At 40.5% G+C, this 15,143-nt stretch overlaps 1 protein-coding gene across 1 annotated transcript in view; it reads right to left on the minus strand.

The window, feature by feature from the left end:
• LOC123975109 (poly(rC)-binding protein 4-like) overlaps nucleotides 1-15,143 on the minus strand; it is a 41,513-nt gene that overhangs the window by 13,453 nt on the left and 12,917 nt on the right. Inside the window, exons 2-8 of the mRNA XM_046056288.1 lie at nucleotides 14,310-14,500; nucleotides 14,112-14,135; nucleotides 12,718-12,750; nucleotides 9,390-9,506; nucleotides 4,513-4,644; nucleotides 1,716-1,844; nucleotides 488-562 (exon numbers count right to left, since the gene is read on the minus strand). Of these exons, the coding sequence (XP_045912244.1) occupies nucleotides 488-562; nucleotides 1,716-1,844; nucleotides 4,513-4,644; nucleotides 9,390-9,506; nucleotides 12,718-12,750; nucleotides 14,112-14,135; nucleotides 14,310-14,417 (618 nt within the window). The 5' untranslated portion in view covers nucleotides 14,418-14,500. The remainder of the gene's footprint in view (nucleotides 1-487; nucleotides 563-1,715; nucleotides 1,845-4,512; nucleotides 4,645-9,389; nucleotides 9,507-12,717; nucleotides 12,751-14,111; nucleotides 14,136-14,309; nucleotides 14,501-15,143) is intronic.

Consider the following 15,143-nt stretch of genomic DNA (forward strand, 5'->3'; position numbering starts at 1 on the left):
AGCTGCCCGTGCGTGCTCCATCCCCAAACATGAGACACACATCTCATGAGAATCTCCATCCGTGATGTACCGAGGGCAAGAAAAAACACACCTTCTGTACATCTGGTTGCCGGACATGCTGGTAGACTTCTTCTTCAGGTAAGACATACTGCTTGTAGGACTGGAGCTTTCTTCAAACAACATACAGAGCGCCTGCTGAATAGAAAAAAGCTAATGATGAGTGTGTACAGGTGTGCTTTATACTCCTCCGGTTATTCCGTCACACCTTACCGTTCTAGCAACAGGCCAATAGGATTGGAGTGATTTCATTCACGTTCAGACCTGCTTCGCCTAGAGGCGTTCCCATAGTGTCGTAACCGACGCAGTTCGAGTTCCCTCGAAGGGGAACCACATTTCCCCCCCAGTCTAACCCTAACCCCCTGGAAAGTTTGAGAACCACTGTGTATCAAAGATCAGCTATGTAACATCATGTGTGTCAATCTCTCACCTGGTTCCCTGCGATGAGGACTGTAGCTGGTGAAGGGCTCGGTCGATAGGGGATGGTGGCACCCTTCGGGGGAGACTAAGGAGTCGAAAATGGGACAATAAATCTTTATCATAAATCTCATAGACATGAAACCCTACACATCAGTTCTGAAATGGCACCAACACTTTTGTCAACGAGTGCGGCACTAAGTGAAAATGGTGTTGAACTCTCTGGTACATTAAAATACGATAAGAATTAATGACGAACTAAACTGCTAATGACACTGACGTTATTCCCTTCCTTGTTTTCCTTTTGATAATACTAGTCATTCATTGAATAATTGAAGCAGTGTTGTGAGAGCTCTGTGTGGATAATAGCTTTGAGCTTTAGTTTGCATCGAAGCTGCTGGCTCTGCAGTGGTTTGCCCTCTGGATAAATCAAGCATCCACTGACAAGTAGCCATTTGAAGATAAAATTCTTCAGACACCAATAAGAAAAGGAGATTATCCAGCGTGCATGACACTGTATATCTTATCTAGTAACTGCAATGTTGGAGATACTGTTTTGGGGTTTAAACTGTAGAGCATCTTTTCTGCAGTAGCAGTCACAGCAAATTCTTTGTATAACTTTGCATAATTTAAATCTCGGGGCCAAAAGCAAGAGGCTGCTGGTACAGAATCCTAATGAAACTTGCACGCCTTTGAAGAAAGCCCTGGAAAACTGGATCAAACTAGCAATTAGTCAGTCACGTCCAGCTGCAATGCCAAAACAAAAAGGACTTGTGCACTTCCATGAACACACAGGGAGAAACTGTGCTGTGGGTTGTTTTTCTCTCATCTTCTCCTCGATTTTCTCAAGAGAGCCATTGTCTAAAGGTGGACAGATTTTGCTTCAGGCCAGTTTGTTTTCTGTTAGCAGCTTAGTGTCCTCTCCAACAATACTGAGCTCTGACCTGAGAGTTGCACCTTTTGACTCTATCCAATGTCTTGCCCGAGAGCTTACAGCGCAGAAGGTCCAAATAATATAGGAACTGTGTACTTTCTTGATATTTCCTATGTTAGATGACGATAATGCTACAGAATCTGTATTCAGCAGCACTGAATATAGTCGACTTCTACACAACACTGTCTATGACTGCATGCTGGTGAAATGAAAACATACAGGTGAACGGCTATGACTGCATGTTAGCATCCTGATGTCAGCTAGGTGTGAGTATGCGGAGTAAAGAGAGGAATGGTATGCTTCCTACCTCCAGGATTACTGTGCAGATGAGTTTGACACACTGGATTACAGAGTCCTGATTCCCAGATATCGTCACCCCTCGCTCTGTAGAGTTGGGCAGCAAATCCCCTGCCACCTGTATCTGAGCTCCGGTGCTCTGCAAATGATAGAGGTTTTAAGAAAAAGATTAATTAGATTCTGGAGATAAGCCAAATCGTTATTACACTGCCATGGCTCCTTTCCGTGCACCCCTGGTGGCTTTGCTGACCTTATATTTTTCCACCCATACTGAAAGAGAACAAGTATGTTGAAAAGTCTCCCATGGTCAGTAGACGTAATTCTCTCCATTTTAGCTGATATACTCCCAATATAGCATGTCCGCAGGCATGAACGACTTCTTTTTATGATTTATCTCTGTCAGACTGCAGGGATTTTTGGAGGCCATTGTTGAACACTCACACATCACACAATGCTTCTGTAAGTGAGCATGTGTCCTGTGGCAACCAAACAAACAAAACAAATCTGTAACTGAAACAAATTTCTTTTTGAACAAGACGAGAAAATCCATCTAACCGCAGAAAATCCACTGGATGCCATTGCCAGTGAAAGTAAAGGCTAAAATGAGGGAGACTATTTGTAGGTCAGTGCAGAGCTAAAGTTAGAGTGTCAGACGTCTCTGGCAGCGGATCTGATAAGTTTAATCCTAATGTTTCAACTGAGCATAAATGTAGTCAGGAGTTTTTCCCTTTCAGAGTTGCCACTGCTAATTCACACTGTGTGTTGTGATCCACCAGGACTGCACTGTCTCTAATTTCCAGCATTAATCCAATTTTAGTCAACCTAAGTGCAGAAATACTGAAGACTGAGTATACAGGGCCCTCATGTGAGGAGGGCCAACAAATATACTAGAATGAATAGCTGTGCATGCGGGGAGTGGCATATAGAGAATGCTTGTACAAGGCCCAGATCTTTGTTCAACGCCCCTGAACGTCTCACCAACCTTTGGTAGGAATAGGGATGGGGATCGTTAATTTTTATTGATATTGATACCCTTATTGAGACTGCTTAACGATCAGATTCTTTATCGATACCACTATTGATACTTTACTATTATTTAGTGATATTTGGTAAGACCAGACCCAATGGCATGAGGTAGGCCTGCACGGTATGAGGTAAATATTCAATGTGCGATAAAGTTATATATTGAGATGACATATCACTTGCGATAAACAAACATATATTCAAGTGTACATATTAACTGGCTGGTTGTTTTTAATTTAATATTTTAAATACAGCTAAATGTTGTTTCTAGAGCAGCAACATTAATGTTTACAATAGCAAAGTAACTCAATAACTTTATCTGACATCACAAGTAGTGAGTGACGTTTAGAAAGAAGAACATCAGTCTGTATCAGTCCCTCCTCTCTCGCTGGCTGCAGGTAACGTTACCAGGTAGAAGGAGAAGCGGCTGGTTTGTCTCAGCCAGCAGCTGAGTTTTTAAGACTACAGACTAGTCTGTGCTCCAGACAGACAGCTTTCTATTTAGCTTGTTTTTAACATTTGGCTAATGCAAAGCTAGCGTTAGCTGTGCTTCTAAAACATACAGGATGAGAGACTGAGGCCAGAGATGATTAAATTAACCATTTCTACATGTTTAACGTTACCTAACAGACAAGTGTATTGATAAAGTATTGTCTTTTAACTTGCGAAGTATTGTCTTTTAACTTGCGAAGGTTTTATTGCACGTACTTACAGTAACGAGCGTAGCTGTCATCAACTAACGTTACAGTAGTTTGGAGCTAACTAAACCCTCACCGTAACGTTATTCCACCGCGACGGCGTAGCCTCTCGCTCCGCTGTGTGTGTGTGTGTGTGTGTGTGTGTGTGTGTGCGTGTGCGTGTGTGTGTGTGTGTGTGTGTGTGTGTGTGTGTGTGGGAGCCGACAGAGAGCAGGCAGACTGCAGCCTGATGATTTTCTTATCACATTAAATCAGATTTGACGCTTGAGACGTAACGTTACATCATAAGACCCGTAAGTCTCGATAGCAGTATCGAAAGGCTCTAACCTGATTGATTATCGGGTTTTGAGAAATTTTGGAACCGGGTCTCGATCCCCATCCCTAGGTTGGATTATCACAAAATTTTGTTTATGATCAAATTCCTGCTAAACTAATGACATTCCCATCAGCCTCTGCTGCCCTTTTTTGTTTACCGCTAATTAGCAAAAGTTAACATGCTAACCAGCTAACGTTAAACTAAGATGGTGAAACACGGTAAACATACCTGCTAAACATCACCATGTCAGCATTGTCTTTGTGAGCATGTTAGCATTCTGATGTTAGCATTTAGCTCAAAGCACTTCTGTGCTGTAGACTCGTTATTCACTACTTGCTAATACTGTTGGTGCATCTTTGTATTGTGTGTTTTTTTTTTGTAAATTCAGCTTCTTGACATATTTCACTCGCCTGTAGCTCTAATACAATTTGCATTTTAAGATCTGTTGTGTGACAAATTATTCATACATTCATTATTTTATACCACTTTGTTGTCTTAGATAAATATATCGCCACCTTTCAAACCATATTATATTAACATACTTGAACAGTAATTACAGTGTTTTTGACTAGAAGTATCAAATACATACCTTAAATGTATTAGTGCAAGCAGGTGGGCTTATTTTACAGTAATAGCTAAAAACGTGACAGCAGAATTATCTCTCCCTTACAGCAGCAGTTGTTTTCCCCTCATCTCCAAGAGCAGATTTGTGCTCTTCATTTTCAGCAAGGATGGGGAGGATGGAGTAGATTTGTGTTTTGGCTACTCACCTCTCTGATCTCCTTTATCTTGGCCCCTCCCTTCCCGATGAGAGAGCCACACTGGCTGGCAGGGATGACCAGCCGCAGGGTGACTGGTGGCTTGGAGCTGATGGTGCCATTGGCCACCAGCGCAGTCAGGTCCTGGAGGGAGATGCGGCAAAGAAGAAATGTGGTGAGAGTAGGAAGGAAACAAAGAGGAGAGAGAGTCCCAGAGAAAAGGATCATGCAGCAGAGGTCATGGTGGAAACAGAGGGTGAGAAACGACACTGGAGGGTGTTAACTCCAACAATTAGGAGTGAACAGGTTTATTTTATTGGTCAATTTGGGATTCACATGAATCTAAACACACTTTTCATTTCTCAGCCTCTGTTTTTAATACTGGAAATCAACAGTAAACATTGAGTGAAATTAAAATCTCCCCAATTATACCACGTCATGATAAGCCAAGTCAACATATCACCGCTGATTAGCAATCCCAAACTATGAAGACCAAAGCAGGCCCTCTACTCTATGATTTGAACCAAACCAATCACAACACAACTAAGCCGGTGGGATCCATACTGGATGTGGTAGGTGAAGCTTTGGGTGGGAGGCAGAGAGAGCAAAGACTGATCCAGCATCTGCACCTAATTAACCTCTGTAGCTTTTTGTTTAAGTACGTGCTTGGAGAGAAGTCCAGCAATGTATGTAGTCCAGTCCAGTGTGGTGTCTGAAAAGGCTGTTCAATATTTCATATGAACTGCTGAATTTTCCATGAAAGGGGAAACATTAATTAAAGCACCGGTGGTGAGCAAATGTTCTACGCACTTACAAACACTCACAAAAAAAAACAAACTGAGCCAGTAACACATTGTCCACATGTCCTTCCTGCTGCAAGCACAGTGTACCCGTTCACCTTGGGATTTGTTTCAAAAGATATTTTCAAAACTTTAATTATATATTGGTAGACTTATTACTTATTTAAAGGTTAGAGTCAGTTTCATGTAATGTGAAGAGATACACAGATTTACCATTATTTTCATTTGCTCAGTCCTGTTTCTCGTAATCCAAGAAACTGCCGCGAGATAAGGTTCAATTTTAAAGGAATAGTTTGAGATTTTGGGACATACACTTATTTGTTTTCTTCCTGAGAGTTACATGGGAATATTGATGCATTAAATATGAAGCTACAGCTAGCAGCCTGTTAGCTCAGCTTAGTATTAAGACTGGAAATGGGGAAAGCTAGCCTGGCTCGGTCCAATGCTAAAAATCTACCTACCTGTAAAGCTCATTCATTAAGATGTTATATGTATTTTGTTTAATCTGCACAGAAATAACCTGACTGCAAAAACAGCCGCAGGTGCATCCGCTGGATGGACCGGAGTGTCGTTAGACAGGGCTGCATAGCAGTTGGAGAGGCCGATGTGCAGAGGAGAGGCAGCTCCGTCCGAGCCTCTCGTGCAGCCATGGACCACCAGCCTAGGTTGACTGATGCTAAGTCGAGCAGCAGGAAAGCCTTGGAAGGGTAGAGGGGTCCCATAGCACGGTGTCCTGGATGTTAGCGGTTGCACTAAGAGAAACAATCTATTTGGCTTGCACTGAAGCCACATCCATAAAGCCAGTCAGCAGGGAATCTTTCTCTTTGAGTTCCTCTGAAAGTCGTCGAATGTCTTCCATAAGGTCAGCAATCTTTTTGTTTGCTTTCTTTAGGAGTACGCAGTCCTCATGGGGCATGGAGCTATCTCGGCTAGCATAACGCTAGTCGCCGGAGCTTTGTTGTGGTCAGTAGCGTTGATAGCGTTTTTACGGTCATCTAGCTTAAAATCCATGTTGATGACTAAAATCCTTAACCCACATAAGATTTAAGTTAAATAAAAGGATATAAAAAATGTAACGTAAAAGTGTGGATTAAAACTGGATAAGAGTCAGGTTTAAGACGGAGCTTCAGACAGGTAGCTACAGACGCCAACGAATGGGCAGAGAATGTAACTATCTCCTGGCTCTTGCTCCATCATCTTATCTAAGCTCCATCTTCTTATTTAACTCTCAGCAAGAATAAGAGTGTATAAGTGTATTGATGTCAGATAATTCTTGAGAGCATGAAAAAATTAAATTAAAAATGTGCCATTGACAGATTGCTATGGTTGCAGTCCAATTATACATCATTGTATAACTTTAAGGAAACCAAATTTAAAGTTATGACTCGCTTATTTAACATCATACACTCAGTGGATAAAGTTAAAATGTACAGCAACATGCGCACCTAACAATGTCATAAACCCACAAGAAAGAATGGGTGCTGAATATGTCTATGTTATCTGTATTGTATGTACTTGTAAGTGATTTGATGAGTGTTATTATAGTGCAGGTAGCAAACATCCTGTGTCTGTTCTGCCGTGGGTGGAGACCGAGCTTTAATTAATGAACAGTGTGTCTCTGTGAAGCTTTGAAATGTAAATACGCTGCGCTGCCTCTCTTCCCATCAGAGTTCAACCCACTACAAATGTGTGACAGAATGCAGAGCTGCATGTTTTTGAATCGTTCATGTTTGCAATAATATTAGCAGTGTGTGACTTAAGATGGGTCACTGTGGATGTGTAACCTTAAGGGATTTTACTTAGGATGGTTCCAATAACTGCAAACTTCAGAGTTGAAAAGCATGTTCTGACGTGGCTCTCATGCCTCTCTGCTCCGTGTCTATATTTAGTGAGGTGGATCAGGCTCTCTGACGTCTCATCTCATTAGAACAGTGGCACACAGCTTGTCTGTACAATCAAAAGTCTCTGGGAGTCATTTTCTTGATTTGATCTAAAAATATGAGCTGCATCTTAACAACTGTGAACCTTCCTTGTGTCATCCTATTAAAAAATATAAATAAAAGACTCTCAAAGCGAATTGGCGGATATAAGACAGCTGGTTACACGAGCACTGCTCACACAAAGAGTTGCTAGGCTTAAATCCCCAAAGCATATTGTGTTGCTGGTGGGATAAGGACTCCAATTCAGAAAGATTATGTGGCTTTCATGCATGCCGTACCTTGACAACTGGGAACCAAACACATGTATGTTACAGTAGTGCATGGAATATGTTTTTTCAGACTATCAGATCACTTAATTTGCACTTATGTGGCAGCAGGAAAACTTCATCCATAAAACACAGACACAAACACACAACTCACACAGGAGATCAAATGCCAAATGAAGAGAGGTTGTGCTCCCGTGTAATCATAAACTACTGAGACAGAAACAAATGCCAAGTCTAATACTCAGTGGCCAAAAAGCAGATTACTCCCCTTTGTTTTTAATTAAAGGTGTCAGACATACAATAACTCAACTATGGTGGAAGCATCGCGCAGTGGGTCAGCCAACACGTTGTCATGGAAACTCGAGAGTTTCAGGGTTGAAAAGAGGTGAGTGTGAAAGATCTTTAATGAATACCGCACTGTGCTCCCAGTCAGTGTGTGTTTACTGAAGGCTGTTGACCTGAGCAGGAAGCACCTGTTTCCTTGCCAGTGTCTGCTGTGATGCTAAATCAGAGTGAAGACATGTCTCGTACTAATTAGTGTGGTAATGGACAGTCACTATGGGGATTAATAGCATGAAAAACCTGTCATCTACAACTCATTAGTAGATAATGAGAAGATATATAAATCCTTACAGTACAAATTACAAATTAGTGTAATTTGCATAATCATCAGGTTTTTTTGAGTGAACATGTTTTGCCCAGTAAAAGTAAAAATGCATTTATGTGAAATGGCCCAATAGATGACTAATCAGATAACTTACTGTATGACACACATCAAGTCATTCCACTTACAATAGTCAAAATGGTTTTCCAACAGCAACTAAATCCACTTATCCCAAATTTCCTTCTGTAGTGTAATCTTATCTGAAAGCACATCAAGTTCTATGAAACACTGCTAAAAAGTTTTCCTTCCATCACTTCAGTTTAGAGTATAATCGATAGCTAGGAAAGCACATTAGTGGTAATGTTGCTCAGGAAACAATTCCATGTAATAATGTGGTGAAATTGCTTCTTGCACTTGTTTCACCTCTCACAGACAAATTATTTTGGCTCCACCGAAACTTCCAAAAACTTGCTGCACGCATTTTCTGACTGCACCCTGACTGGTTTCCTTGAGAGACATGAAATGATCTTGGTTTACAGCAAAATTCAGTGTGCGAACTATACCATGGCTTTTCGGGGGGGTTCACTTTTTTTTCACTCTCACCGAGGGCGAGGCCGGGGTGAGGGGCAGACTGATTCTTACTGCTGAATCATTAATAGCTGCAAGCATGTAGACCTGGGCAGACTGTGAAAATATCAGGCATGTTTATGTTATTATTATAATAACAAAAATATAACTATTCATATTATTATCATATGTAGCCATTTTGCAACAATTAGGCTTCACACAACAGCTGTTTATGACCTGACCTTTCTTTTCTCCGTGAGAGGGAAGAATTTTGAAAAGTTGCATGGCGCTGCGGAGAGCCCTCTGCTGCAGTACTGCATGGATCATGTGTAATATCCAGCCAGACGGAACGATCACGAACCGTTTACAGTGTGTCGGCCGTACTAGTGACAAAACCCGTACCAGAGAGGGAGTCAGGCTGGATGAAGTCTGACACTCCTGCATTTATGCATGGATCCATGATAATAGAGAAATATATAGAAATTATTGACAATAAAGCATGCCAATGTCAATATTTTAGAGACCCCCCCAAAATATCACAAATCATGCTTTTAGGGGAGCTGATGTCTTATTTAGGGGAGCTAAGCTCCCCCTGGCTCCCCCGTAGTTCGCACCCTGGCAAAATTGTTATGATGGCTTGTTTGTCGGAGATGACGACATGAGTTGATTTCACGCGCATGTGATGGCAGTTGGTGGTATGTATTAGAGTTACCTCCTCCAGTTTGTATGTGATCATAGTGAAAGCTCTGAAGACGCAGTCTGTGGAGCCAGTGATGGTGATGATCCTCTCTGGACAGGAGCCCTCTGAGATGTTGACCCGAGCGCTGCTCTGTGGGGAGAGAGGTCATTAGGCCACTGGCTATATTTTCACTTGTTTAGTGCTTTTTCTTATAATTGAAGAAGTATAATACAGTGCAATTTGATAATATGTACAATTTACTCTGTGCACACATATTTTAATTTCACATACAAAGTGTTATTTATGCATTTGTGGATCTATTTTTACACACACAACAATTTTAGCACATTTGCGGATCATTTCCTGTCAATTTGCAGGTCACGTTACATTTGTGACTTCCTTTTTACGCATTTGTAGAATTTTGTCCACTCTGTACCACAGAGATCTGTAAACAGAGATCTGTAAATGTGAGAGCAGTTTATTAGCTACACCAGCAGGTGGCGGTAGCGACATTGCCTCTCATGAGTTGTAAGAATATCCATTGCAGTACCCATGGTCATCTGTAGGAGACAACAACTTCTGCTTCTGCTGGACGACTGGACTCTACTCAGTCTGATTTTTCTTTACAAGTGTATATAGTTTACTATTGAATACTTTATCACTGTATTTGTTTTACATTTATATTTAAATAAATATGAGCCTGAAAATTGTGTTTGTAGTAATATGTTACACCTTCCTGTCAGAGCTGTGAACGAAAGCTTTGTAAAAGTATATGAAAAGCAGAGAAGTTATGTATTCTATAAAGCCCAATCAGGAATACTGCATTTCAATTAAGTTATAACATCTTTTGATGTGAAATGATTAAAAAGATTACTTTTTATTTCTTCTTCTTCCCCACAAAAAAGGTAAAATACAATCAGTACAAACAGTGTTAATAAACCAAGTCCATATGGGCAAAAAAGGAGAAAGATGAAACTGTGTGCAATATACTGACAGGACAAAGCATTAGGTAAACAGTAGTATATTTATTCTCTTGCTTTGCATTCAGTATTTTTGTGGTTTACCCAAATCTTGAGTGGTATTCAAATTTTTCACATGATAAATGCTAATAAGCTGCTCTCACATTTACAGATCTCTGTTTACAGATCTCTGTGGTACAGGGTGGGCAAAATTCCACAAATGCGTAAAAAGGAAGTCACAAATGTAACGTGACCTGCAAATTGACAGGAAATGATCCGCAAATGTGCAAAAACTGTTTTATGTGTAAAAATAGATCCACAAATGTGTAAATAACACTTTGTATGTGAAATTAAAATATGTGTGTACAGAGTAAATTGACCATATTTGCAAATTGCACTGTATTTTTGTGGATATGATTTTACACAACACAAATGTAAAAATACATATTTGTAGATAGTGAAATATTTGCACATCATAGTACACATTTGTGGATTGTTTTCTGTGGGTTACAAATATTAAAGTCCAATAAAATCTTCCATACCAGTCTAGCCGTTTCCCCTTTTTCCTGTTTTTATGCTAAGCTAAGCTAACCTCATGTCATACCAATTTCTTGAATTACAAGAAAAGGGACTAAACTAATTAAGATATTTTGAATAATAACTTACCATTACAATTACATACATTTATCTGTATATGTAGTATATGTCTTATATACTATTCTAACCCTAACCTACTGAGACAACAAGCCAGGCTCTGTTGGAAGGCAACAAGATCAGCCTACCAGCACCTCTAAAGCTCACCAATTTACACACTATCAGAATCAGAAATACTTTATTGATCCCTGAGGAGAAATTCTTTTGTCACAATTGCACACTTGTCAAAGGTAGATAGATAAAGAGTATATAAATATATTTTTGTTATATATATTTGTTTTATTTAATCCACACAAAAACCAAAGCGTAAAAACGACAATTAGTGGTTTTCCGCAGGGTCACAGTATGTGCCTGACGAATTCATGTCTGAGATCAGTAACTTCCTGGAGTTTCTGGTATGCGGATTTTGACAGAGCCAAGCCGGCTATTTGCCCCTGTTTCCAGCGTGCTAAGCTACTAACTCTACCTTCATATTTACCATGCAGACATGAGAGTGGTATTGATCTTCTCATCTAACTATCAGCAAGAAAGCAAACAAGTGCATTTGCCTAATGTCCAAACTATTTTGTTAATCTTCCAGTGGATAGATTGCAAAGTGGCCAGGACACACTGTTCGGCAAAGCACACACTTGGGTAGGAAGTGACATGAGGTAAAGGAGGTGAGACTAAAAACTGTACAGCACATCTCTGTAGCTCAGGCTGACAGTCTAAAAGAGTTTCTCCACGGGGCATTGCCCCCGGAAGATAAATCTCCTGCCCTCCTCTCCTTCCAGTTTGTGTCCTTGTATTTCTCTGAGTTGAAGTCACATGAGCAGAAACAGGACAGTGCTCAACCCTGTGGGACATTTTCTCCAGTCACTCCAGTGAGTCATGCTCCCGCTGTGGCTTTAATGCCTGGGGAGTTAATGACAGGATGAGGCTCATACAGTTGGGAAGTAACAAAGGCAATAACTGGCTGGCTGGGTGGATGAATGAATGGATGGATGGCAACCACGGGTGAGTGGTTTATCCAGCAGCTCTGCAAGGCTGCATTGTCCCATGACCTCACTATTCCTCTGTTTATCCTTCTGCCTCATAAAGTACAACATAAAACCTGAGCAGCCAGAGAAAGAATCAAGTGTACCGCCACAGTGTCAGCCTAATTACTTTTTAATACAAAGAGTTAACCAAGCAGTATTAGTTTGGCTGCACCCTTGAGATTTATAAAGAGGGAATGGAGGGGCAGACATAGAAAAAGGAAGTTGTTTTAAGCAGAGAAAGAAAGAGAAAGGGAATTTGGGGAGAGAGCAGCTAGAGGAGGGGTAATGAATGATGGAGAGAGAGGATTTAAATTGAAAAGGTGCCGTTATTGCCCAAAAGGCAATTCGGACAATGTACCTGTCTGCTTTTCAGACTCAAAGCTCCCAAACAGGCAGGGAGAAGAGATCTTTATAATTAACACATGCAAATGCCAGACCAGTGTTAGAGGCCTTCGAAGATTGAATTATGTTTTCTCTTGAGATGAACCATCCAGACTCAAAGACAGAAAAAGCAGAAAATGAAAGAGATGTGGTTGGTTCATATTTTAGTCTAGGAAACAGGCTAGTGTGCTTATTTCAGCTGTATGACATGCTGACATGCACACAGCTAGTCACTCAAAAACACACTACAACTAGCGAACAGCAAATAGCAAAACTCACTATGCAGAAAGTAAATCATGCTAACATTGGTGCAGGTGATGAAAAGTTGTTAAATCATGGACACTTTACCTCTTCTCGTATTCGTTTCACCGTCTCTCCTTTCTAAAAAAGGGAAAATGAAGGACAGCTTTAAACAGAATCAAATGTGCTTTGTTTGAAAAATACTTACATCACAATGTCCCTGACCGCTAAGTGAAATCTGCCATTTCAAACCACGAGCGTCTGATTGGAATTTCACAGAACAAATTTCAGCTTGAGCTTGAATGTGTAATGTGTTGCAGTGGTGTCCTCTGCGCTGCAGTCTCATATAGATATCAAATACATCTGTGCGTCTGAAGGGGACATACACCTGCTGTAATGGCTGTATATGCAGTGTTTATGAAGGCTTCCTGCCAGGGACAAGAACATTTTGTTAGACTTGTGTCACACGGCACAGACTTGTGTCACACGGCAGCCCATTCTCTGCTGGTTTTTAGATTGCCTCTGTTCACACATTCATGCATCCGCTGACGACTACTTCCTTACAAGAGCATCAAAACACAATCATCTCACATACTGCGCTACACTCTTATTTATGTTACATTCTAGGAAAACTTATTATTTTGTGACTCCGGTGTTGGTCTTCTATTGATGGGAAAGGGATGAGAGGTTTGCCAGATATATGAAGGGAGAAAGGTTTGAAGGGTGGAGTGGCAAGTTATTAGTCCGAGTACTGCAGATCAAGTGCCTCTCTCTGTTGAGCTGCTCAGTGTGTGCCAACTAATATCTCAATTTTTCTGCCTTTCTTTTCGCAATTTGCTGCTAGATATTTTGATTTCTATAACACATTGCAGCGTCCATTGTAACATCTTTCTTTCCAGCACCCTTTATTTCCGGCATTCATTTATTTATTTTTTTCCATGTTCTTTCTTCTATTGATGTCTTTTGTAGGTGTTGTATTACAAGGCGTGATAGCGGAAGCTACTGAAGCACCATAGAACAGCCAGGCCCTTCCTTTACAGACACTAAAATGCCGACAAGGGGCCAACAGTAATATGTCTGTGGAGTTCAGTTTCAACAGGAGGCTTGCAGTCAGTGCACTAATGTTTTTGTTTGATGGATTGCTGTGTTGCATTACGGTTGGTGGTGAGGTCTTAAGAGGGTTGGTTTAAAGCCATTACATTTAAAATGGGAAAGTTCAAAACAACAATTGTCTGTTAGAGGGCTTTGTGCGCTGCGTTGATTTCAAAACAGAATCAAGATGGAGAGGAAAAGTATTCTAAAAAACCTTATTATGAATCCACATCAAAGGAATCAATAAGGCATTTGGCTTAGAACATGGGAAATAACTCTAGATTTACATAAGATTAGACACAGGCATACATCAGCGTCATCTGATAAAGGAATATCATTCTGTTTTTATGAATAATACCTCTATATATATTTATGTGCAGTATTTTGTGTAGTAGTATAAAAACTCTCACCTTTCCTATGATGCTGCCAACCTCCTAAAATACAAGGAAATAAAGGTAATTAACAAACACTGAATACAATTTTGAAAAAGCTTAAACATTTATAATCCTTGTAGTATTTATCAATTCTCTCTCTCCCATCTCTATATAATTTATGAGGCAGTGCTATAGCATGCTCACTCATAAACAATGTGAGCGGGAGGCTTGTACCTTTCCATGCATGAGCAGTCGTAGTGTTAGGGTCACTCCCAAGCCCCCGTCTCCAAAGTCCTGCTCACAGTTCATAGTGATGTGGGAGTGGCACGCAGGGAGACGCATGAACAAGGCTAATTCGCTGTGTCACACAGTCAAACGAAGGCCAGCGCTCGTTCTCTGGCTCTCCGAGGTCCTTCAGTGCTGCTCTGAGGGGGAAAAGAATAACCGACATAAAAATAAATTGTTAATCATTTTAAAAGATTTGCTCTTTCAGCCTACCGAAGAGATGTGTGAATCAAGTCATGAACACATGCATTCGTGCTTACACACGCACCATTGTTTGCACCCAATATGTAAATCTTGTGCACAGACAGACATAGATAGAAATTCAGTGTCATTATTCACTTAACATTATGAGCCACTATTAAAACTAATAGCCGTGTTCTAGTTCATTTCTCGGAAAATGCATGCTTGTAATGTATCTAACTGCATTGTCGACTGAATGATAATTCCCAAAGATCAAAGACATTGAAATAGATAGAGGACAAACCAAAGACGAAATCAAACTCATTTATACCATTGAAAGGCCTTTGAAAGCACATGGAAATCAAATATCTCTGTGGGGAACTTCTTCATTAGTCGATGTAATATTGACGGTGATTCATAACAAAGTCATAATACCACTGTGTGTGCAGGATTTTGACCAGAAGCACCGGTGGTGTCAGCAATGTTAAGGCCATCGATGACTAGCAAACTATCTGTGTCTTCATTAACTGACCAGCATGATTTCTGAAATTGGATGCAAAATAAAATAGGACAAAAAATTTTCATTTTAGACAAGCGTATCAT

Source organism: Micropterus dolomieu, linkage group LG08, assembly GCF_021292245.1.
Source record: "Micropterus dolomieu isolate WLL.071019.BEF.003 ecotype Adirondacks linkage group LG08, ASM2129224v1, whole genome shotgun sequence".
In the NCBI taxonomy this organism is placed as follows: domain Eukaryota; kingdom Metazoa; phylum Chordata; class Actinopteri; order Centrarchiformes; family Centrarchidae; genus Micropterus; species Micropterus dolomieu.